The following is a 23,453-nucleotide window of genomic DNA, read 5'->3' on the forward strand; positions in this document are numbered from 1 at the left end:
GTGGTTGACCAGGTGGAAGGTTAGGTCTTCAAGTAGTCTGTAGTCTGTAGAGGCGAGGGTGTCGGGTGCGATGAGGTCAGTGATGGTGTCAGTGAAAGGAGCGCAGGGGCTGGGCAGCCTGTAGATGAAGGTTTCAGAGAGTCGTTTGAGGGTTGGTCTGTATCTGAAAGTGGAGGTGCTCCATGAGGGTCGTAGTTTCGTCCGGGCCGGTGGTTGTCATGCAGAGGGTGCTTTTATGGACAATGGCGATGCCCCCTCCTGGGCAGATATGGCGGTCCTTCCGCAGGATCTTGTATCCATTGGAAATGGCGCTGGCGATGTCAATCATGGAGTTGGTATTGGTCCAGGTTTCTGAGAGGAAGGCAACGTCAGGCACGTAGGTGTTGAGGAGGTCCCAGATTTCTATTGCATCTTTGTGCATGGAGTGCAAATTGAAGAGGATGCAGTTGAGTGGTTTGTGAGTGGTGAAGTCCGGAGGCTGGGGGCTGCTGAGGTGGGTGAAGGTGCTGGGGCAGTGTAGCTGTACTGCCTCTAATCAGTTCAAAAGTGCTTGTGCACTCTCTGGTGATATTGGACTATGCCTAATGCCTAATTGGCACATTTAATTTACTTGTCAGTCCCTAGTAAAAGGTACTATCACTATCAGTACTCAGGGCTTGTAAATGAAGTGCTAATTGTGCCACCCACTAAAAGTAGCACTGTAAAACATGCCTCTAGCCTGTCACTGCATCCTGTGTGGTCAGTTATAAACTGCCACTTCGACCTAGAGAAATAAACCTTTTGCCAGGTCTACACCTTCCTTTTTATTACTTAAACGTCACTCTAAAGGGAGGCCCATAGGGCAGATGCCCTTTATTTAAAAAGTAGGACTTGAATACTTAGGTTTTACATGCCCTGCCAGTGAAAAACTCTTCAAGTAATTTTTCACTGTTGTAAGCCTATCTTTCCCATTGACTAACACTGGGTTACCTTGATACATCTAAGAAGTGCTAATAAGTGCTATCTTTAGATTGGGAGCAGATAGGAATATTCTGTGTACACTCAAATTAATTGTAATTTAAATTCCTCTTTAATGGTGCAGATAGATTTTAAGTTACAATTCTGAAAAGGGATCTTTTAGAAAGTTGACATTTTCTTGTCCCAATCAACTCTGCCATCCTGCCAGTATCATGGGTCACATGACCGTTAATGGCTCAGAGGTTTGTGTGTTACTTCCAGACAGTGACACATAAGGTGTTTACATGTGGACAGGATGACTAGGAAAGGCTGTACCCTGCCCCATGTACACTTCTTCAAAGGGATATGCCTACTGCACACACAAAGGAACTTGACACCAGGCCTGCCCTGCCTTTTGGCAGCTTTGAGCCTTGATGTGGAAAAGGGGGGGAGCCTTCCAGAACCAGTGTTGGGGTAGGACAGGAAGTCTCCCCACACAAAGACTGGCACCAGGTATAAATGTTGGACCTCCAGCGCCACTCATCTAAACATTCATGGACCAGTAGAAGATTCTTAAGGAGGACTGCCGTTTTGCTATGCTGCTTGAAGGACTGCCTTGCTGTCTAAGAAGGAAGATTGGGCCTGCTTGTCGTGAATCCAAGGGTCAGGTGGCAGACCTCCTGTGTGAGCTACAGGGACACAACAAGTTTCAGAGGCCTCCCTGCAACTGCCCAACTGACATGTGGCAGCTGGACCTGCCAGTACCCTGCTTCTGGCCTCTGCTGTAGTAAGGCCTGATCCCCAAAAGGTCCTGGACCCTTGACTGGTCTCAGTGAAAATCCTGAAGTTTTGAATCCTCATGACCGGGCCCATTCATGCAGAAACTCTGCCACCCTTAATGACCACCAACGCGAAACTTGCTCTTCAAGCCGACAGAGACCATCTGCGATGACCAGCAACGTGAGACCTGTTCTCTGTGCTACAGTGATGAAAACCAATATAAAGCTCCAGAAACATCCTGATCTTCTCTATACAGCAACATCAGTCAGCAATGCTCAACCTGCTCTTTGAACCGAAATCCTCATTCTCACTTCCTCCTCTAACGCAAATGGAACTCTTTGCACTGGACTTGAGAAGATAGCTCTTCAGCTGCACTAATCTGGTCCCTGTACCCGACCTGCATATCAAACCGGTCAACCTGGACTTGTGACTTTCCCCGATCTAGTGTAACCAGATGACTGCAACTAGTGCTTTGTTCTTTTAGGTGCTGTTTTGACTAAAACATTTAAACTGAATTGCTCCGGTTCTACTGATTGTAATATTGTTGTCTGTTGTCATATCATTCCGGGCTGACTGCTGAAAGATCTTCATGAATACTTGGGTTTTTCATTTCTATTTTTAAAAAAAAGTAGCAGAGCAGACAGAAGGGCCTCCTATATGCTCTTAACCAGGATGCCCCAGTCTGTTTGTTATTGACCCAAACAGACAGAGACTATGCCTTGTCGTGACGTAAAGACTGTGGCATTAGAGCAATTAGGATTGGACCTGAAGAAGGAAACCTGATAAGAGAACGTTGGTTGAGAAGACACACCATTGGCTTTGTATTATAGAGACAGAAGGACACATGTCACAGATGGCTATGACCCGACCAGCATAAGAAAAGGAACATTATGCGATTTATTAACCTACAGCAATTCACCAATGCCCTGCACACCTGAAGGCAAGTTTGGATCCAACACAACCCTTGAATAGCACTCACAGAACAAGTTAACTTGGCCACATTCCCTCACCTGGCCAAAGGAACCAACCCCACACCTTCATACAGACTTAAGAATGTGTGCGAAATTCACATCATTTGCGTTTGCTTAATTACGCAGAATGTTTGTACATTAGCGCAAAATATGCTTAGCTACATGGAATGCACATACATAACATTGTACTATATTTTAGCATGAAATGCATCCTCACTTTCTATTTTACTCAAGAATGCATTTCATAGTAAAATTATAGAGCAAAAACAAAAGTGGTGTGAGCAATAGCCACTAGCATTCTGGCTGTTCGTGTTTTTCCAGAGTGTTTGCGGTAATATTTTGCCACAACAGTGGCGTCACTAGGGTTGGTGTCACCTAGTGCAGGTAACTCATGGTGTCACCCCCTCACGACTTACCCCATGAATCTATGATGGACCTCCTCGAGGAGATGTATCCATCTGTGCAGCACCCACGGAGGGGGTCCTTCTTCTTCTGGGGCCTTTCCAAGCCCACTCCTCTACACCGGAGTCTAAAGCACAGCAGAGGTATTACCCATCCTTTCATAACTCCTCCAAGTGTGTTTATCTTACTGTGCCGGTTTATCCTCTTCTGGTTTAGGGTTTAGTATTACAGCGACATTGTTTGTGGCACCAAACAATATGCAGAGAGGTCTGCGTGTTTTCAGTGGCCCTGGTGAAAGGAAAGAAATGCTCCCTCCGCCGTTTGAACTGCGTTGTACAGCATTATTCAGGGCTCCGGTACCACTGCACTCTTTGCACCAAGGGAAGCTACGCCCCTGCGTGTTTTCTTTTCTGTACAGCTCTCGCCCTGTTTTGTATTTCGTACAGTGAGTTCCGTGTGTGTTTGCCTGCTTTTGGTGTGTGTGTGTCACCGGTTCATATTCGGGTTGGAGTCTTTCTGCGTTTGACGCAGTCTCCCCGTGGGGTCTTCTGACAGACGTGCCCCCCAGTGGTCTTTGCATGGGGCATTGTGTGCGCATGTACGTGCCTGCATTCGCTGCATGCAGGTTTCTCGTAAACGCGTGTCTCTGGCATGTACTGGTCTCTGGCTACAAGCAATAAACACGGCGCTGGCCTGCTGTGGGGTCTCTTGTATTGTGTGTGCAGCTGCACCTGGGCCTGTGCCGTCAGGAGCGTGTTCAAGCGGGCACAGTTCCCAGAGCCCCAAGTCTACGTGCCGCTCACAGTGCTGTGAGCCAGGGAGTCCCCTCCCTGCCCCCCCACCCCCCCCGAGCAGCTGTCATATTCACCCTGCGCTGCGGGCGGACGGCGGCAGGAGGAGGAGGTCAATTATGTATTACAGAACACAGGGGCAGATTTATAAGCCCCCTGCGCCACTTTTGCATGACGCAAAAGTGGCGCAAGAGGCTTGTAAATCTACCCTACAGTTTTTAAAGCCCCAAAATTAGGCCCTCGTTGTGATTAGTTGTGATTAAAGGACAGGCCGGGCTTGGATCTGAAAGAATTCTCAACTCCCTTCAGAGGGGAAAGCCTCATACTTATGGAAAGCAGCCAGAAAAAAATGCAATTAAAGTGCATTTCGTACTTAGCAGCATCGGTTAGTGGGCTCTGGCATTTACAGAAATAATTCTTCCACATTTTTTCACATGATTAGTCAACAGGTGGTTGCACTTCAATGACGCCCAGGTCTGTTTTTTCAAAACATTTGTCAGCCCTTTTAAAAAGTATTTTTTGCTTTCAGTGGAAGGGGAAGTCTTTCTTTTCTTTTCGTGCGCGCACCTGAATAGATGCCTTTAAGGTTCCGCCCGTGCCTTTATGGAGTAGCAGAATGATGTCACCGTTTCGCGCTCACTTCAGAGGCTTGGGTAGAAAGGTTTCACAAGAGCTGGCTGGTGCAGTGTGAAGTGTGAGATGTGTGATAACAACACATTTCTTCTAATGCACTGTAATTCCAGCCCGGGGAAAGGAGAGCTCGCCCGGGGATAGTGAGTCAGAATTGGTGTCATCCCATGTGATGGTGTCACCCGGTGCGGTCCGCACGACCCCTCCCTACCCCCTCCCCGAACCCCCATAGTGACGCCACTGTGCCACAAACAGTATATAATTTGGCATAATTTCAGGAATTTGCCATAAGGGAAATCCTGAAATTAGGCAGATGTTGGCAACATCATTTAAAATTCTTCATGGTCTAATGGCAACTCACTGCTTTCAGACCTCAATTCAAGAATCCATTCATATCGAGGTCCATCGAGGAGCAGTAGAAAAACAAGAAAAAGAAAGACAAATATATCTTCCTCTTTTCTTGGGGCCTCGGTGCTACAGGTGCAGAGAAATATTTTGACCTGGAGTTCATGGGGCTACAAAGAGACTATGTCAACCAACTGAATGTCAAATCTACTGAACTCCTCTACAACCCCTTTCCATCACTGAAGTTCCATACGAGAGAATTATCATGATATCAGAGCCCTTAGAACCATCAAAAAGGGGGTACAAATACATCCTAGTAATAATTGACTATGCCACTTATCCTTAACCGACTGACTGAGTGGACCGAGGAAAATAACATCATCTCGGACACTCAGTACGGCTTCAGGATGGGGAGATCCACTAGTGACCAATGCTTGAACCTCTATATGCTGACTGCCAAATACACGAAGGCCAGCAACAAAGCCATCTATATGGGGTTCATGGATTTGGCAGCTGCTTTTGACCACATGAATACGGATAAGCTCTGGGACATGATGACCCTCATGGGGATTGAGGTTGGCTTATTAACATTTTAAGGGAGCTTCACAGTGACACCTCAGTAAAAGTCCGGTACAGTATGGAGGGTGGGTTGACTGAATCATTCCCTTGTAGGAGTGGGGTACGCCAAGGCGGCATTCTTGCCCCGTTTTTATTCTCACTTTACATAAATAATTTAGAGCAGTTTCTGTTAAATTTGAGGACGGATTGTCCAAGAGTAGGGTCGCGTCACATCCCTGTTTTACATTACGCGGATGACGCGGTCCTGCTCGCACGTACGCCAAAGAGTCTACAGATTTTGATTGACGGATTTGTTAAATTTATGGGTTCTTTAGAACTGTCCGTTAACCTGGGCAAATCATATGTGCTGTTGGCAGGCAATAAACCTTGCACCAAATCAACATACATGATAGGAAGTCACAAAATAGAAAAGGTTAAAACATTCTCCTACTTAGGCTTACTATTCGATGGGTCCCTACAATTTAACTCCCTGGTAGAGGAGCATTGTCGTAAAATGATTGCCACCAATGGCGCTATCGCAAGCTATGGGAGGAGGGTAGGTAGATGGTGTCCCGAACAGGTGATGAACCTTTATGGTTCTATGTGCTGCTCCAAAGTCATCTATGGGGCGGAGGTATGGGGCTTTGCCAACATCTCGCAACTTCAGCGGGAAGAAAATAAATATCTAAGATCCATCTTGAAAGTTCCACTAAGTACCGCTGGTGTAATAGTCCATAGGTAATTAGGGAGGCCATACCTCGAAGACTTGGTGAAGCTTAGACCCATAGTGGCTTGGTTGAAAATTTGGACTAATCCCAAGGCGTCCCTGAGTAGGGAAATTTTAAATGATTGCCTAGGAAGAGAGAAATGTATGAGAATCCCATGGCTCAACTATGTAAAGGCCACCTTAGAAGCCCTGGGCTATAAGAATCTCTTTGTCGATCCGGTAGCAATAGTACCTCAGCATAAAGTGATCGTAAAGAGAGCTTTTTTAGCCCAGAAAATAACACAGAGAGCTGAGGCCGAAGGGTCAAAAAAGACTGTGAGGGCTCACAGTCTTGTTAAGAGCACCAAGGGAAATGGAGCCATATTTATATCTCATGTATAATGCCCAGGACAGGTTTTTAATGTGTTGTTTTAGGCTCAATTTATTACCTTATTTATTAGCGTCACCAGCAGGGTTTTTAACTACAATTGAGCAGAAGGGAACCTGCGGTTGAGACAATAGGTCTCCGCAGGATTCCCTTCATTTTGTATTGTTGTGTCCTTTTTATTCAATGCCTAGGCCTAGATTCTTGGTAAATATTTTAAAACAAGGTAAAATGAAACATGCTCGAGAGGCCTTAATTTATTTACAACAAGCAACTGACCCGTTGACATTGTGCTGCATTATGAATTTTATTAAAGTGGCAGTCCGATTAAGGGTAACCAGTGGGGGGGAATGATTGTCTAGACTTCTATTGTACTTTTTTAGTTTGTCTTTTCTCTCTTTTTAAAGAATTAGACAGCATAACAAGCAGGGTTCTGATAATGATTTAATTGGATTTTAATCAGATGAATATATATGTGCTTTTATGGTGATTTTCATCGAATAAAGAATTCTTGACTTGACTTGACTATGCCACTCAATACCCTGAAGTGGTGCTGCATCAGACAACATTTACTTTTACAATTGAATGAGCTCTCCTTCCCATATTTGCGTGAACAAGATTTTCAAACTAGATCATGTCGAATCAAATCCCCCCATTATGTTGAGATTGATTAAAGATCACTATAAAACCCTGCATATTAAATTCATACATACCTCCCTGTGCCATCGTTAAACCAGCGGACTGGTGAAGCTGTTTAATAGCACGTTTCATAGCATTGTCATCCCTAGCCCAGCAAGCAACAATGGGACAATTAACGATCTTAGGTTCTAAAGGCAATCAGAAAATTACACAGGGTCCCCAGGACCTACGCAATGTGTTGAGGGAAGAGTGGGACTGAAAATTTACACATCAGCAGTCCAAATCGCAATATAGACACCTTTTAATAGACTGTAAAGACAAAATGCGAAAACTAATTTGGAACATGCTTATGGAAATATGATAGGCCATTGTGACCCTCGAACTTGTCTACATAACTTTTGTGTAGGAGAACCCGTCTTGGTACTATTGCATATTTCAAGACAGGTTTCTGGCTCAATAGAAGGACCCTACGCCATACCCAAGAGAAGGTAGAGACCACCAGAACAAATATCAAGTAAACCTTTAGAAGAAATGGTATGATCATAACCCCATCAGCTATGCAGGTATTATTCGAGAGCTTGAAGAATGTCCTCCTTTACCCTTTTGCTCTTGGGCAGAGTACCTAAAACTGGATGTCACTCAAGACTTTTACCCAACAAACTGGGTTTCCGGAACCTTTCGTCATCTCTTTTCGGTTATTCTGCTTAGAAATCATGGAAGAGCAACAGGGACTGAATATGCCATTAGTGTCCCTCTGTTAGACCTGGCAGCCTTACAGTGGTCTTCCCCTAAACGTTTTGCCTTTACCCCTTCTGCCTTACTGAAATTCGTTTTTATTGGCCTTAGGACTCAGTGCACTTTACCACTGCTAAGGTGCTTGAGGACACTCCTTTAAGTATGGTAAAATTGTCTTACACCCACATTTAGATTACTTATAAGTCCTAGTAAAGTGGTACTATATGTACCTAGTACCGTTAAATTACTACTAGTGGGCCTGCAGCACTTGTTGTGCCACCCACTTAAGTCGTTTTTTAAACACATCTCAGGCTTGCCATTGCAGCCTGTGTGCAGTTTTAAACTGCCACTTTTACCTGGCAATATAAACCTTATACAAGGCATAAGCATTACCTTTTTATATAATTATATATATATATATATATATATATATATATATATATATATTCACTGAAAAAACCATAGGTTTCAGGAGTTATATAGTTAGGAATTAGCTTTTACAAAACCTTTGAAATTCACTCAAAAAACTATAAGTTTTAGTGGTGTTATAGTTAGCTGGACATTTTACTCATACAGAACCATTGAAATTGCTCCTATATAGTTAGTTGTACTAAGTATATATCGCGCACCCGCAATCCACTGCTGATGATGTCACATATTAGATCATTCATGACATGGTCAGTGACATCACTGATGACATCTCAAATGACATCACTGATGACATCACTGTGGGGTGTGTGTGTGGGTGTGTGTGGGTGTGTGTGTGTGTGGGTGTGTGTGGGGGTGAGGAATGTGTGTGTGGCTGTTGGTGTGTGTGTGTGTGTGAGGTGTGTGTGTGGGGTGTGTGTGTCTGGGGTGTGCGTCAGAGGTGTGTGTGTGTGGGGGGGTGGGGGGGTGAGGTGTGTGTGGGGGATGTGTGGGGTGTGTCTGTGAGGTGTGTGTGGGGGGGGAGTGAGGTGTTGGTGGGGGTGTGTGGGGTGTGTGGGTGTAGGTGGGAGCGTGGGGGTGTATGGTGTGTGTGTGGGTGTGGGTGTGTGGGGTGTTTGGGTGTGGGTGGAGGTGTGGGTGTATGAGGTATGGTGGGGGGTGTGTGTGGGAGGGATGGGTGTGGGGTGTGTGTGTGTCGGGGTATGTGTGTGGGGCACACCCTAAAAAAAAATGAGTGTGTGTGTGGTGTGTGTGTGGGGGGGGTGGGTGGGTGTGGGGTGTGTGTGGGGGGGTATGTGTGCGGGGTGTGTGTGTGTAGGATGTGTGGGTGTGTGTGTGGGGTGTGTGTGTGTGGGTGTGTGTGTGTGGGGGGGTGTGTGGGTGTGTGTGTGAGAGGAGTGTGTGTGTGTGTCTGTGTGTGTGTGTGTGTGTGTGTGTGAGGTGTGGGTGGTGTGTGTGTGTGTGTGTGTGAGGTGTGTGTCAGAGGTGTGTGTCAGAGGTGTGTGTGTGTGGGGAAGGGGTGAGGTGTGTGTGGGGGATGTGTGAGGTGTGTCTGTGAGGTGTGTGTGTCTGAGGGGGGATAAGGTGTATAGGTGTGTGTAGGTGTGTGGGGTATGTGGGTGTGGGTGGGGTTGTGGGTGTGTAAGGTGTGTGTGTGGGTGTGTGGGGTGTTTGGGTGTAGGTGGGGGTGTGGGTGTGTGAGGTGTGTGCGGGGTGTGTGTGGGTGTGGGGGGTATGTGTGTAGGATGTGTGTGTATGTGTGGGATGTGTGGGTGTGTCTGTGAGGTGTGCGTGTGTGTATGTGTGTGGGGGGAGGTGTGTGTGGGATGTGTGAGGTGTGTCTGTGAGGTATCTGTGTGTGCGTGTGTGTGTGTTGGGGGGGTGAGGTGTGTGTGTGAGTGTGTGTGTGTGGGATGTGTGGGTGTGGGTGTGGATGTGTAAGGTGTCGGTGTGGGGGTGTGGGGTGTGGGTGGAGGTGTGCGTGTGTGAAGTGTGTGTGGGGAGTGTGTGGGTGTGGAGGTGTGGGGTTGTGTGTGTGTGGGTATGTGTGGGACGTACTTGTAGGTACCTAAAACAGCCACAGAACCAAAAGCTCTTTTCAGAGCTACCCTACCGGTAATCACTCAAAATGATTATTTTATTATTTATTATTATGATTATATAATTTTTTTCACTATTTTTCCCCATGGTACGCTCCCCGGTGCGCGTACCGGGCGGTCCCCCCGCGAAAAACGAAAAAAAAAATATTTTTTGTTTGCCCCGCGGGACCCTTTAATGGCCCCCACGTCAAACCTAGGGGGTCAGGGGGGGTCTACCCTGCCCCCTTTTGGTCATTTCCCCCTTTGATTTTTGCCACCTCTTGTGTCTCAATCCTACCGAGACACAAGATGGCGGCCGCTGCGGACTGTTTCGAATGTTTACAGACACCCGAGAACCAATCAGCTTCCCGTGCGCAAGTCGCGTGGCGCGCCCGGAGCGCTCCCCGGTGCACGTACCGGGGCGCGGCCATAGATATATACATTTTTTTAACCTAACTTACTCAAAATCCTCTGGAGCACATATCTTGAGACATAGCAAAGGCACATCGGGCTACCAGTCCCTACAATTTTGCCAAGTTTGGTGAAAATCCATTCAGCCGTTCGAGCTAAAAGTGCGACAGACCGCCCTATGGAAATTAACATGGGGAAAACACGTTTTGGGACCCCCCTTTCATCTCGGCCCCCGCTTGACGAATCCCCCCCAAACTTTCAGGGATGGACCGGAGCGCCGCGAGGCAAAGTTGCTGAAAAATTCAGGCAGATTCCTCAACCGGCGCCAAAGTTATTCCCAATAGAATGTTGCGATTTCCCTATGGAAATCAATCCTAACTATATATACCTACTGGCGACCGCCAGTAGGTAATATATATATATATATATATATATCTATATCAAACATCCCAAAGGGTAGGGTTCCTTGTATGAATAAAGCTTGACATGTACTTTTAAGTTTTACATGTCCTGGTTAAAAACTCTGAAAGTTGCTATTCAATATTGCAAGGCCTACCACTCATATAGGATAATATTGGGCTACCTTATCATATGCTTGAGAACAGATAGAAATGTCATATGAGTTCTCAACAGAATTGTATTTTAATATCCTCTCTAATGGTAAGATCAAATTTTAAGTCGTAATTCTCGAACGCATCTGCAGGCACAAGCTAAGGATCAGCATAGACTTGTAGATACAAAATAGATCAATGTATCACTACCTATGTATGGTAGTTATGGTTCCACATGATGTGCAATAGTAAATGACAAGGTGTTTTGTCTTACATATGTTGTTGTCCCTGTTATGCTGGTTCATAAAGGTATTTGTCATTTGAGCCTACCAACTTCTCTTTGTATTGTATGAACTGTATTTCAAAGTGTTTTTGTGATCATAATTGTGATTTTGTATGTTTTTTGAAAAAAAATGTAAACTAAAATCTTTTTTAATAAAATAACATCTGACTGTACAAATTGAATTTTGAATTTTACAAATAGTAATATGATGTATTATGGGGATGTTAAATATACAATAGGCATAGTGTAGGAATTGTGCATTTAATACATATTGTCTGGTCAAGGGGATTATCTTTTTTCTTGTAATTCTCTAAATGCCACTTTTATCAAGTTGACATTTTCATGTCCTAACCACGTCCTAACCATTTGGGGTCTGCAGCCTGTGGTCTGGGTCACATGACAAGGTGTAGTTGGAGTTGGCCTTTATTTATTCCTCCCAGACAGTGTCCCAAAAGGGGGACTGGGTGTTGGCTGGATAGATGGATGCAATCACGAGGGGCTGCCTCCTGCACTCACAAAGAACTTCACACCAGCCTTTTGTCCCCCAGATATCTTGGGTCCTCAGCAGTGGAAGGAAGGAAATTCCAGACCAGATATGAATTGAAGTCTAGAAGCTTCTCCCAATTCAAATCTGGAACCATGTATGAAATGAAATGAAATGAAAAGACCATTTATAAAGCGTGGTAGCTACCCTCAGGTGTCCTAGCGCTGCAAACATCACGCTGATTACAAAACAGTTTAAAAGTAATTCTGGTTTGTTAAAAAGCAGGGTTTTTAGGAGTTTACGGAAGGTGAGTAATTTAGGCTCTGATCTAAGTTTATTTATTTATTTATTCTATTTATTTAGAAAGTTTTATAGAGCGCGAACTTGATCCTAGACGGATATCAGAGCGCTATACAATCAGTAAAGTTAATAGAGTACAGACCAGAACAAAACTGGTTAGGTTACGTAAAGTACATAAATACATGATAAATCATAGAAACTTGGGGAAGGTCAAGTGGAGAGCAAAGTACATGATCGTGCCATCTTGGCGTGGCTGGTTAATGGTGTGTCGTCATCTTTGTCCCGGTATGGGCGACATAGGTAAGTTGAGGAGAAATAGAGGGCTCTTAATGGAGCCTGTATCCGGTATAGGAACAAGGACCGAGCTGAAATAATCTTGAGCATCACGCTCCGCAAAATTTGGCCATGAGCATCGACTTCACTTGTTTTTTGAAGGAGGCTGTGGAGGGGTTCCGTCTGACTTCTGGGGGGAGAGCATTCCAGATTCTGGGTGCCATCCCGGAGAAGGATCGGTTGTATGTTTTCTTCTTGTGGAATTTTTGTGGCTTCAGTAATAGGTTTTGCGTGCTTCTTAAGGCTCTAGCCCCGCCCGAGAGGGTTAGTTTCTGCGCTAAATAGCTGGGTGTATTTAGATGCAAGGCTTTATGAGTCATACACGCAATTTTCAAATGTATTCTGGCTTCCAAGGGTAGCCAGTTCAGCGAGTGTAGCTCCGGGGATATGTGTGATCTTCTATTGGCACCGGTGATGAGTCTCGATGAGGCGTTGATTGACGCTCTTAGTGGGGCGGTTGATGTCTTGGGGAGGCCACAGATAGAGATGCATCCATAGTCCAGTCTTGGTAAGACTAGGGCTTGAACAACCTGCTTGAGGTCGTTGGCTGGTAGGAAGGGTTTCAGTTTCCTCAATATGTTAATGTGGAAGTTTGCTCCCTTTGTCGCATTACTAATGTGTTTCTGCACGGTGAGGTTGCTGTCCAGGGTTATTCCTAATTATTTTGCTGAATCCATGATTGTGGGTTGGACATTGAGTGCCGATAGATGTTTAATCCACTCTTGCATCATGGGTAATTTGGCGGGAGGGGCTATTAGCAAGAATTCTGTTTTTAGGGCATTCAGTTTGAGATAGTTTTCTGCCAGCCATGTTTGAGTGTTCCTGAGGGTTACGTTAAGCAAGTTGATGTCGTCTACCGAGTGACTCTTTAGGTATAGTTGTGTATCGTCTGCATACATGTGAAAATGAACGTTGGATGCTTGCAAAATTTGAGTGAGAGGGTCCATGAAGAGGTTAAATAGTGTTGGGGAGAGTGTGGAGCCTTGTGGAACACCCAGGGTTACTGGGACCGGTTTGGAGTTGGAGGGAGTTCCATAGCCTGGCCGAGTTGTTGGCGAACGAGCGGCTTCCGCACCTGGCTCTCTTGAACATAGGTATCACGGCCAGAAGAGAGGATCAGGATCTGAGCTGTCTGTGTGGGTGGTAGGCAGTTTTTAAAGATTGATTGATGATAGCGCCTGTTCCCCAGAAGGCTCGGTGGGCCATGCACATTGCTTTAAATTCAACTCTCTCCCTCACTGGGAGCAAGTGGAGGTCCTTTAGTATGGGTTTGACCGGGAGTTTGCGGGGGATCTGGAGAAGGGTTCTGGCTGCACAGTTTTGGATGATCTGTAGTTTGTTCAGGGTCGTCTGGAGTGCACCTAGGTATAGGGCGTTCCCGAAGTCCAGACGAGATAGAATCAGACCCTGGACCATTATCTGTCTTGCATGAAAAGGTAGCAGGGGAAGGATTTTGCGCAAAAGTCTTAGCAAGCCAAAGCAGATGGCTGAGAGTTTGGCTGCATGGCAGTTGAAATTAAGGGAATTATGTATGTATAAATATTGGACTCTGAAACCCATTCTTCAGAATACTTCTGTTGATTGCGGACTTTACAAGAATGACTACCCAGCTGCCTGAGGACTGTGCTGCGGCCTGAAAACTGCCCAGCTGTTTAAAGACAACCTGGCTGTTTGAGGACTGCCCAGCTGCTTGAACCCAGGACTCACAGAGGGTCTCCCAGGGTCAGTTGTCTTGCCTCTTGCTCTGAGCTACAGGGAACACAACAGGCTCCTGACCAGCGACTTAATTGGAACCAAAGTGCTGTGACGCATCCCAATGGAAGTACGTACATTGCCAGCTCTAGACCGATGGCTACAACTGAACCCATGCAGCTTGCTGACCTTTGACGCCAGACCTCGGAGAACAGCTCCTAATCGGCAGCTTCAACAGTCCCAACCCAGTGCGATGGATCTAGACGCAGCCCCATATCGGTTCATCGACTTAACACAGCGTGGCACATCTCAACATTAGTATTGCAGCTCCTGATTGACAGCTTCGACAGCACCGACCCAGCGCAACGCATCTCAATGTAGGACCACGCATCTCGGCTCCTGTTTGACAGATCCTTTCAACAGCACAGCACGCAGAATTTGAATCTTGATTCGAACTACACAAGGTACTATCTCATCAGGCCAAAGGTGGCCCTGTGCCTCTACTGCGCTCCATCATTGTTGACCTGAACTTGTGACTTTGTCCAGGTCCTTTGCATCCAGACATTCGTAATTTGGGCAAGTTAGTGCTATTTTAAAAGCTTTCAAATTCCATATCTCCGGTTCTACTGATGGAAGTTTTGTCATTTTGGTGTTATTTTATTAATAAAAAATGACTGTGTCTAGATTGGTGTTGGATTTATTTTGTATTGTGGTTCTATTTTATTATCGTTTGAGTGCTGAAACCTACTTTACACGTTGACTATGTTAAGTCTGACTGCTTTTGTGTGAAGCCACCAGAGAGATAAGGCACAGGTTACTTTAGTGAACTTTGGTGGTTCACTCTCAAATGCACCATTGAACTGACTATCCCATTCTATATCCCAGTAGGAAGCTTCTACCATGAAAGAAACAATATGCTAAGACAGAAAAAGAATGCTTAGCATTAAAATGGACAGTAGATTCGCTTCAGTGTTTTTATTGGGGTACTCCTGCATCCTAATTACCAAACACACCTCTCCTCTACCGCAGACAAGTATGTCATGGTGAACTCTTGAGCTCTAATGAGGCAGGAAACAGAGTCATTTTGTAACACCCAGGTCTGTGTTAAAGACAAACATTCTGCTGCAGATTCAACATATTCCTAGCACTTGCCTAGCCTCTTCCCTCAAGCTCAATGCCAGAATTCCTTGTGATTGAAGCCCCATTACAAACAGATTTCTGAGTGTGCAGCGAGAAAGAAACCCGATGCCCTAGGCAGAAAAGGATGCGGGAGATGGGAAGACAGAAATTAGAGGAATGATCCTGGGCAAAATACATTTAAAGCAGTTCTTTCCCAATAGATCCTTGGGGGAAACATATGAATTATCCAATCCTTAAAGGAAGGAGGCAGGCTGTTGTAAGATCAACAGGAAACAGCCGGACGCATCCATAAAGTAAGTAATGTGGATTAATTCAAGAGCACAGTTAAGTAGACACAACGCCAGCTGAACTAGCCACCAAACTGACTTGCTAAGAAAATTGCTCTAGAACATAGAATACACGCAAGTATTCTAAAAGGGTGGGTAAGTGGAAACGCAAAGAAAGGGATAACAACAACAGGTAGCCATGTTGTGAGAAGTAGAGTTGTACAACACAGGTCAGGGTCAAGTGTTTCAGATGGATGTCACTTAGAAATATATAAGGAGAGACATTCCCCAACTTGATGTATGTTGTGCTTGCATCCTACCAGGGCCAGTGACCTAGAAGCTGAGGAAAATCTATGTACAAGAGAACATTGGTATGGAACTATTTTTCTAGGGGGTATTTTACTCTCCATTTCACCAAACCAGTGACTGAAACTGTAATCATTTTCAAGAGTGATAAAAAACTGCCTGAATAAAAAGAATGTTGCATCCCATTTGCACTGCAGGAGCTGTCCTCATATCGCCACCATAATCAGCTAACAGTTATCAAATCAGAACGCCTCAATAAAATACACTGAACATGGCTTTCTTCTGTGTGTGATAAACTAAATTGTAATAATTATTAACACAACTCACAAAGTCTTGCTGTGACACAGCATTCAATGTTTTTTAGTACAGAGTAAATATTAATATTTCAGAAAATCAAGGAATACACACTATTTGTGACACAAACACTGCCAATAGAAAATATCCAAACATCACTCATAGTTGGCAGCTGAATGAAGACCGGAGACAATAGTCTTGTTCGGCTTCATTGAGGAATTGTTCTGCCCATTCAACGTTCAATGCGTTTTACCATTTACACACCATGCTTACAACTTGCATCGTTCATCATACACACATCCCCCCCTTTTGTTTGCTGTCGACATCTGGTTTTCCTGGAAAACGTGTTAGAATATGCTGCAGTGTTTATGAATGATTCACACGAATTTATTCAAACTGGATATTTCAGACAGTTTACATAATTCGGCCGGATAGTTTTACCATCCACTTCTGCTTTTTTTCTCCCAAAAAACACATATGAATAAAAGTGGAATGCACGCAGGCAAAAAGCAGATTCTGTTGCCGGATTTATAATGTCAACTTGATGACTACTTACATCTTCCCGAATGTAAAAAATGCAATTATTCAGAGAAAATTGTTTTCTGCACTTCAAAATATGCATCACGAAGCCCTGTCTCCTGAGGCTTTTTACATATAGAGCGCATTCTCTTTAGTTAATCCTATGCTGCAGAACATGTGATGTATTGAAGAAGAACGTGTTCCTTCGTTTCCTCACCCTAAGGTTACTTTATTCTCAAATGCGAGACCGGCTCAGGCAGGACTCCTGTATTCTGCCACCCCAAGGAGACGGCACTCGTTTTCCTAGCTGTTCTAGCAGGCATAGGTTTTCATGAGGGGGAGGGGGAGGGGGGGGAGGGGTCGAGGGGGGGGGGTGCAAAATGTGATTAATTAGCTTTTGCATATTTATGTGAAATTCGACAAAATTGTGAAACATTACGCAAAATACGAACCCAGCAATTTCGCTATTTTTTAACTTGAAATCCATCTTCACACCCATTTTGGGCACGACAACATATTTAACACGTAAAAAATAGCACAGAAAACAATGGTAACAACCGTGATGTAAAATTTAAAAATCACACCAGCATAATGTAATTTTGCCCGCGTCCAGTTTTTGTTGCGCAACCCATGTCATAAATATGCAGTAAGTCATGGTCCCAGCAACATTTAGAACGTCTCCACTTGAGTGCGAGATTTCCTGTGACGCATTTTCTGACAGGCACATGCGCTATTTTGTCTACAAATTGTTGATTATTTTACACTGACCCACAACATAAAACAGCGACAAATCTTTACCTGTTTGGAAAGCAGTTCCGCGCATAGAGAGTAGAGTGTGATGAACTTCCTAGCTAACAAACGCGCCTCAAGGAATCCTTCCGCGATGAGCATTATTTCACAGATGAGCTCTATGTCAGGCACCACCATGGCACAGGGTCTAGAATAAATGCAATTCAATGGTCAAACCTTTTGTCAGTAATAGTAGCGTTTTTTAAAGATTTTTGTAAAAATAGACTATTAAACTGATTGCTAAATAAGTTAAATAAAAATATTGACTACTTAACAAATTGTAAATCATCAGACTGGATAAACCTTTCTAATAACAGATATCATTGAGTTCCATGGTACCTATTTTATTGGCATTAGAAGTATAAAAATATGTAATAATTTCCTTCTGGGTTGTACAATGACGCCTGTATGAATCATGCCCAGGGCTGCAGAGACTCGGGTTCTTATTCTTAATCTTACTTGAGCCAAAATTACAAACAACTGACTCCTTTCTTAATTTTACACAACTTCATCCACAATTTTCTTACCAAGTTCTATAATTTGCTTCACACATTTCCTTGAGGTGGTTTTTGGTGTTTCTGAGCATTGGAAGATGCGTGCATGTATTCCATTCTGAACTTCACATACAAATACATTATAAGATGGTTCTGTTATGAGCACGCTCCTTATTTCATAATTTCTGAGGATTCCATAGAATAAAATGTTTTCCTATGAGTATTTAACTAAAAGCAAAATGCCAAACCCAATCTAGTTAGATTAGAAGAGGATAAAACATGTAATAGAATCAGGCTTTATTTACCTTGTTAATTTTACAGGTTAGTGGGTGCAAATGTTATATAATGACAAAGCTAGACTAGAAATGTTTTAAACTTCACATTCGGCAGGAATTTTGGATTTATATAGTGGCCAACTATTCTTGCTAGCTAACGCTCATGCATCAGGAGCAAAACAATTTCTAAAATCCCCTCAGGTCAGTGATATCAAGAAAGCTATACTTTTGTAAATCATATACTTTTATAAGTAATCAAAGCATGCAATTTCATAAATAAGAAAACATTTAATTCACAAGAAAGGATGAAAGATGCAAATCATGTGGTTATTAACCTATAAAACACTAAAATGATAATCTTTTGAATGCAGTTATGAGGCTATATCCCTGGCAACTGTGTAGTAGCGTAGAGTAGATTCACTGATTATAAATACCTGGGAGTTGTTCTAGAAGAAAGAGGAGGGTGTCAGCAACTGTCTTAAAATCAAGTACTCCCTCTTGCTTAAATTTTGCCCACCTTAGTTAATATGTTAGAAACTGCTAAAGGTTATTTGTCCAGTTTTTGTTAAAAAAAACATTGCAAAGCCTTTAGGGCCGCATTGAAATGTCTTTAAACAACTCCATCAGTGCAAATGAGATTAATCTTAACCTACTGAAGCAAATTCATATTTTGGAAACCTCTTCTATCAAATATTGCCTCACTTTGATATATGCTAAAAAAGGGCACTTTGAAATCACTAGTGTGGAATAAGTCTTTTGCAGAAAGTGTGGTGTTGGGTTCAAATCAGGCCTACATACTCTGCTAAACTCTCGAACACCTTAGTATAGAAGTTGGCACGGACACTGGAAAAGGTAAAAGACAAGTTTATTAAGACCCCATGGGGTGGTGATACATTCCTACAGCACTCTTCGGCAATGTAAGAAGTAGCACCCCGAACATTGGTGCGCGACCTCTTTTATACAGTTTAATAGTAATAAAAAGATAGGCGGTTACAAGTTACACATTTTAGGTACATATAAGGTCATTTTTGGAACACAGCCAACGTGTGGGAGGAGCTTCAACAGCGCTGGTCAGTTAGTGTGAACATTCCTAAAGAGTGACCAATTGGTGCGTAATGCGCATGTGCGCTTGACCAGTACTAAAAATAGCCTGTTGCCGAGCAGACTAGTGACCATGGGTATCGAGAAAGGACGAAAGGGCACACTGACCACGAGGCAGCGTGTTCATAGGAAACGGAAGTCAGAGGGATTCAAAATGGCCCCCGTTCGTTTTGGTCAAGTTAACAGAAAAGACCGTGTAGCTGTGCTAAACGCTAACTCAGGAGCTGCCAAAACACGACAGACGGCCCTTTTAGCGTTTAGCAAAAGCTACCTCATAGTGGACATAGTCAGAATGTTCATCCTCAATATTAATAGCCATTATTTTCAATACTTCATCATTGATCAGTTTCTCTTGCTTAACAATAGTTCGTTTGGACGGAATACAGGCTGTGATACATACAGAACATAATGTAGGGCCACATTGAATACATAGACAAAGAAAAAATAGTATTCCAATAAAAACACAGAGAATCGTTAATAATTTCCAACCCCAAGTACTAAGCAGGGTCCAGAACCAACCAGAAAAGGTCCATGTTCCATTTTCTGGGTGGATCTCAGCAGCTATCTTATGTAATTTTGTAATTGAATCATATACAGAAGGTGAGTTATCTGGTACGTACACGCAACAACTACTTCCGATGACGCGGCATGCTCCACCCCTATCAGCTAGTATCACATCTAGAACCATTCGATTCTGGAGCGCTACAATTCTGGTAATTTGTAATTCCTCAGTAATATTCCCTAAAGCAGAGGCAGTTTCGTTAGCGACGGCTTCCACTACACGTGTAAGCCGCCTTATCTTCCTGCTATTCAGTGCAGCTCCTACAAATGAAAATAACCCCAAATTAAAATCTACATATTGTTGTAAAGTGGTATCAGTCTGGTCTATTTCATCAAGATCTAGTGCTCGTTTCACCCTATTCAATATGAAATCATGGTACAAAACATAATCATTGTGATACATGGGAGGAGCAATAAACACAGGTGGTAATACAAATGCTATATAACACGTTCCCAACCATCCCAATGGTAGACGATGGTATCCCTTATTTCCACAAACGAAATATGTGTTATGTGAAGCTACAAATGCAATTCCAGTCGGTGTATCAAAGGTAAGTGTAATATTACATTCACTGCGGCCTACAGGGATTGTACCTTTATTTCTAATACACAAATCTGCTTTTGTATCGATAACGGTTATTATATGCGAGTTCGTCACATTTATAAGTCTTTGATTCGTATATACACGAGGTGTAGAAACATTGTCCGGACGATATTCTTCCCATTCGAATTTAGTTCCTTCAGCGTGTGGATAGCCATCTTTATCGTTATAGCATATTTTATTCAACCGAAAAAGTAATCCACCTTTCGTCGGCCATCGCAGAGTAAAAAGAAGAGTGTACCAAGCATGACAAGAACCATTATGAGAAAACGGGAGAGGAATGAGCGGTGTTCCTCCCTTCTTCTGGTGTCCGGGCAACATTCCACATACCCAACAATTGGACGTATTGGTCATGTTATGAGTATGATGCAAAATTTTAATAAAACTGTTATTCAAATAAGTCTGCCTATGCCTTTCTTCGTGAAAAGGCAGAGTGAAATGAAAATGTTCAGACGGACTTGGAGTGGTGGGCAGTAAATGTTCTCGTACAGGAAACAACAGTTCTATAGTCCAAGCTAATACTGCGATCACCACTATGGTCAAGACAAACAAAACAACACCAAGAATTCTCCTCTTTCGTGTCGAAGGAGATGCCATAGTTCATAAAACAATACTCTTTAAAAACAACACTAAGCGGGAAAAATAAAAACGATGGTTCTGAACCGAGGCTGCCGTTGATTTGTTCTCCGGGATTCAAGACGGGTGTCGCTACACTGGGCAGAACTGATCCCCCCCCCCCTTGATATTCCCGGCTTCCGTTTCACAAACCTCAGAGCGGTCACCAACCAGTTTCAAAAAGGGCACAAAAGAAATCTTATTTCCTGGGGCGTAGATTATACTTCACTTTATCAGAAACAACGTGGTCCGGGAAGGCTCCCTCCAATTCATCAGGCGTGACAGCTGGGCTCTTTTCTGTATCCAAAATCTTTCTGTAGTCGGATAGCACCACAGGGCTCACCAGATCCGGAGAGACACGTCGGCAGTGCGTAGAATGTATCCACCGCTTCTTGTTGGTGACTCTCACAGCAGTTCGCGTAGCCAGCAGCACTTGCTCAGGGCCATGCCATCTCGGTTCCAAACTGCTGGATCGCTCAAAGACTTTGACCATCACGTGGTCCCCAGGGCGGAGATCGTGAGCCTCACCAGTGGAGTTATCAGGGAGCGCCTCTCGAACCTGTTGATGAATAGAAAGCAAATCATTTGTTAATCGTGCCAGATAATCGTTCATCATTATACAAGGCATATCATGTATCAAACGAGGTTTCGGAACTCCCCAGATATTCATAGGCCTTCCAAACACCACTTCATAGGGTGTGAGGCCAGACCGAGAATGGGGCACTGATCTAATGGACAGCAATGCCAGAGGCAAAGCGTCCGGCCATTTCAGAGATGTCGATGCCACTATCTTTGCTAGCTTCAGCTTCAGAGTTGCATTGTATCTCTCTACTAAACCTGCCGATTGCGGATGAAAGACAGCATGGAATCTTTGTTTGATTCCCAATCCTTTCAGGACATATTCCACTACTTTTCCAATGAAATGAGGGCCATTATCACTCCACATAAGTTTACAAACACCATAGCGCGGGAAGTACTCCTTGAGTAGCACCTTAGCTGTTGTCAATGCTGTATTGTCTTTCGTAGGGTAAGCCTCAATCCATTTGCTGAAGGCACACACCACCACTAGGACATACTTGAGATTATTACAGCGTTCCAGCTGGATGTAATCCATTTGCAATACTTCGAATGGTGCAGTAGGTGGAACAAACCCACCTTTAGGAGTATGAGTCCCTTGTCCAGGATTGTGCTGCAAACATATCAGACAGGTCTGCACTACTCTCTTAGCCGTGCTAGCAATGTCAGCATTGTCCCAAACTCGTGTAAGCAATTTAGTAATTGCGAGAGCTCCAATGTGTGCCAGTCCATGTGTCATTTGCACCATTGTTTGTAAATAGGCCATGGGTAGTTTCCATCTCTCCATATCTTTACTACGCCAGCAACCCTCATCATCCAATACTCCCTCGGTGGCCCATTTCACAAGTTCTGCCTCTGATGCTGACTTCTGTATATCGAGTATTTCTTCTCTAGCATCATGCCACCGCTCAGCTTGTGACTTCACCACATACATGGGGAAATTATTTTGCAGCATAGCGGTCTCTCTCGCAATGCGGTCTGCAAAAGCATTGCCCTGTCCTATTTTGTCCGTCACCTTTTTATGTGCACTGCACTTGACTATTGCAACTTTCTTTGGGCATAACAGTGCATTCAGGAGATCGCGTACCAATTCTCCATGCATGATGTGTACTCCGTGTGAAGTCAGGAATCCTCGTTCCTTCCAAAGTAGGCCAAAATCATGCACTACTCCAAAAGCGTAACGACTATCCGTGTAAATGTTCACACACAGTCCAGCACTTAACTCACATGCCTTCGTTAAGGCTATCAACTCAGCCGCTTGAGCTGATTTTTGGGGTATCCGTGCTGCTTCTACCACAGTCTTAAGTGTCGTGATCGCATAGGCTGCGGAAGTCGTACCATCTGGTAACCTCACACATGACCCATCAACCCACAGTTCCCCATCTACATCTGGAAATGGCGCATCCTGTAAATCGATACGACCCTTTGTCTGTTCCTCAGTCAGAAAAACACAATCATGTTGTTCTTCCTTCTGGGTCTCAGCAACAGGATCCGGCAATAAAGTAGCAGGATTTAGTGTTGCACATCGTTTTAGTGTGATGTGCGGCGCCAACAACGTTAGCTCATATCCTGTCAGACGGGCACTAGTTAGATGCTGTGTTTTCGTTTGATTCAGTAACGCATCTACTGCATGGGGAACTAGCACCAACAATTTGTGTGACAAAACTATTCCCTCACTTTGTCGTATCGCTACTGCTGTTGCTGCAACTGCTCGAAAACATCCAGGCAATCCTCGAGCCACAGGGTCGAGTACCGCCGAGAAGTATGCACAAGGTCTCTGTTTGTCTCCGTGTGTCTGCACTAACATTGACAATGCGCACCCATCTTTCTCGTGTACATATAATGTAAAAATCTTCGTGTAATCAGGTGTACCTAACACTGGTGCAGAACAAAGAGCTTGTCTCAATTGTTCAAAAGCATTCTGACATTCATCCGTCCATTCAATGGGAATCGGTGTATCTTTAGACAACAATGCTAA

At 44.0% G+C, this 23,453-nt stretch overlaps 1 protein-coding gene across 1 annotated transcript in view; it reads right to left on the bottom strand.

Moving 5' to 3' along the window:
• DNAH11 (dynein axonemal heavy chain 11) overlaps nucleotides 1-23,453 on the bottom strand; it is a 3,642,058-nt gene that overhangs the window by 1,853,407 nt on the left and 1,765,198 nt on the right. Inside the window, exon 37 of the mRNA XM_078663510.1 lies at nucleotides 17,262-17,400. Within this exon, the coding sequence (XP_078519636.1) occupies nucleotides 17,262-17,400 (139 nt within the window). The remainder of the gene's footprint in view (nucleotides 1-17,261; nucleotides 17,401-23,453) is intronic.

Source organism: Lissotriton helveticus, chromosome 10, assembly GCF_964261635.1.
Source record: "Lissotriton helveticus chromosome 10, aLisHel1.1, whole genome shotgun sequence".
NCBI classification, from domain to species: Eukaryota; Metazoa; Chordata; class Amphibia; order Caudata; family Salamandridae; genus Lissotriton; species Lissotriton helveticus.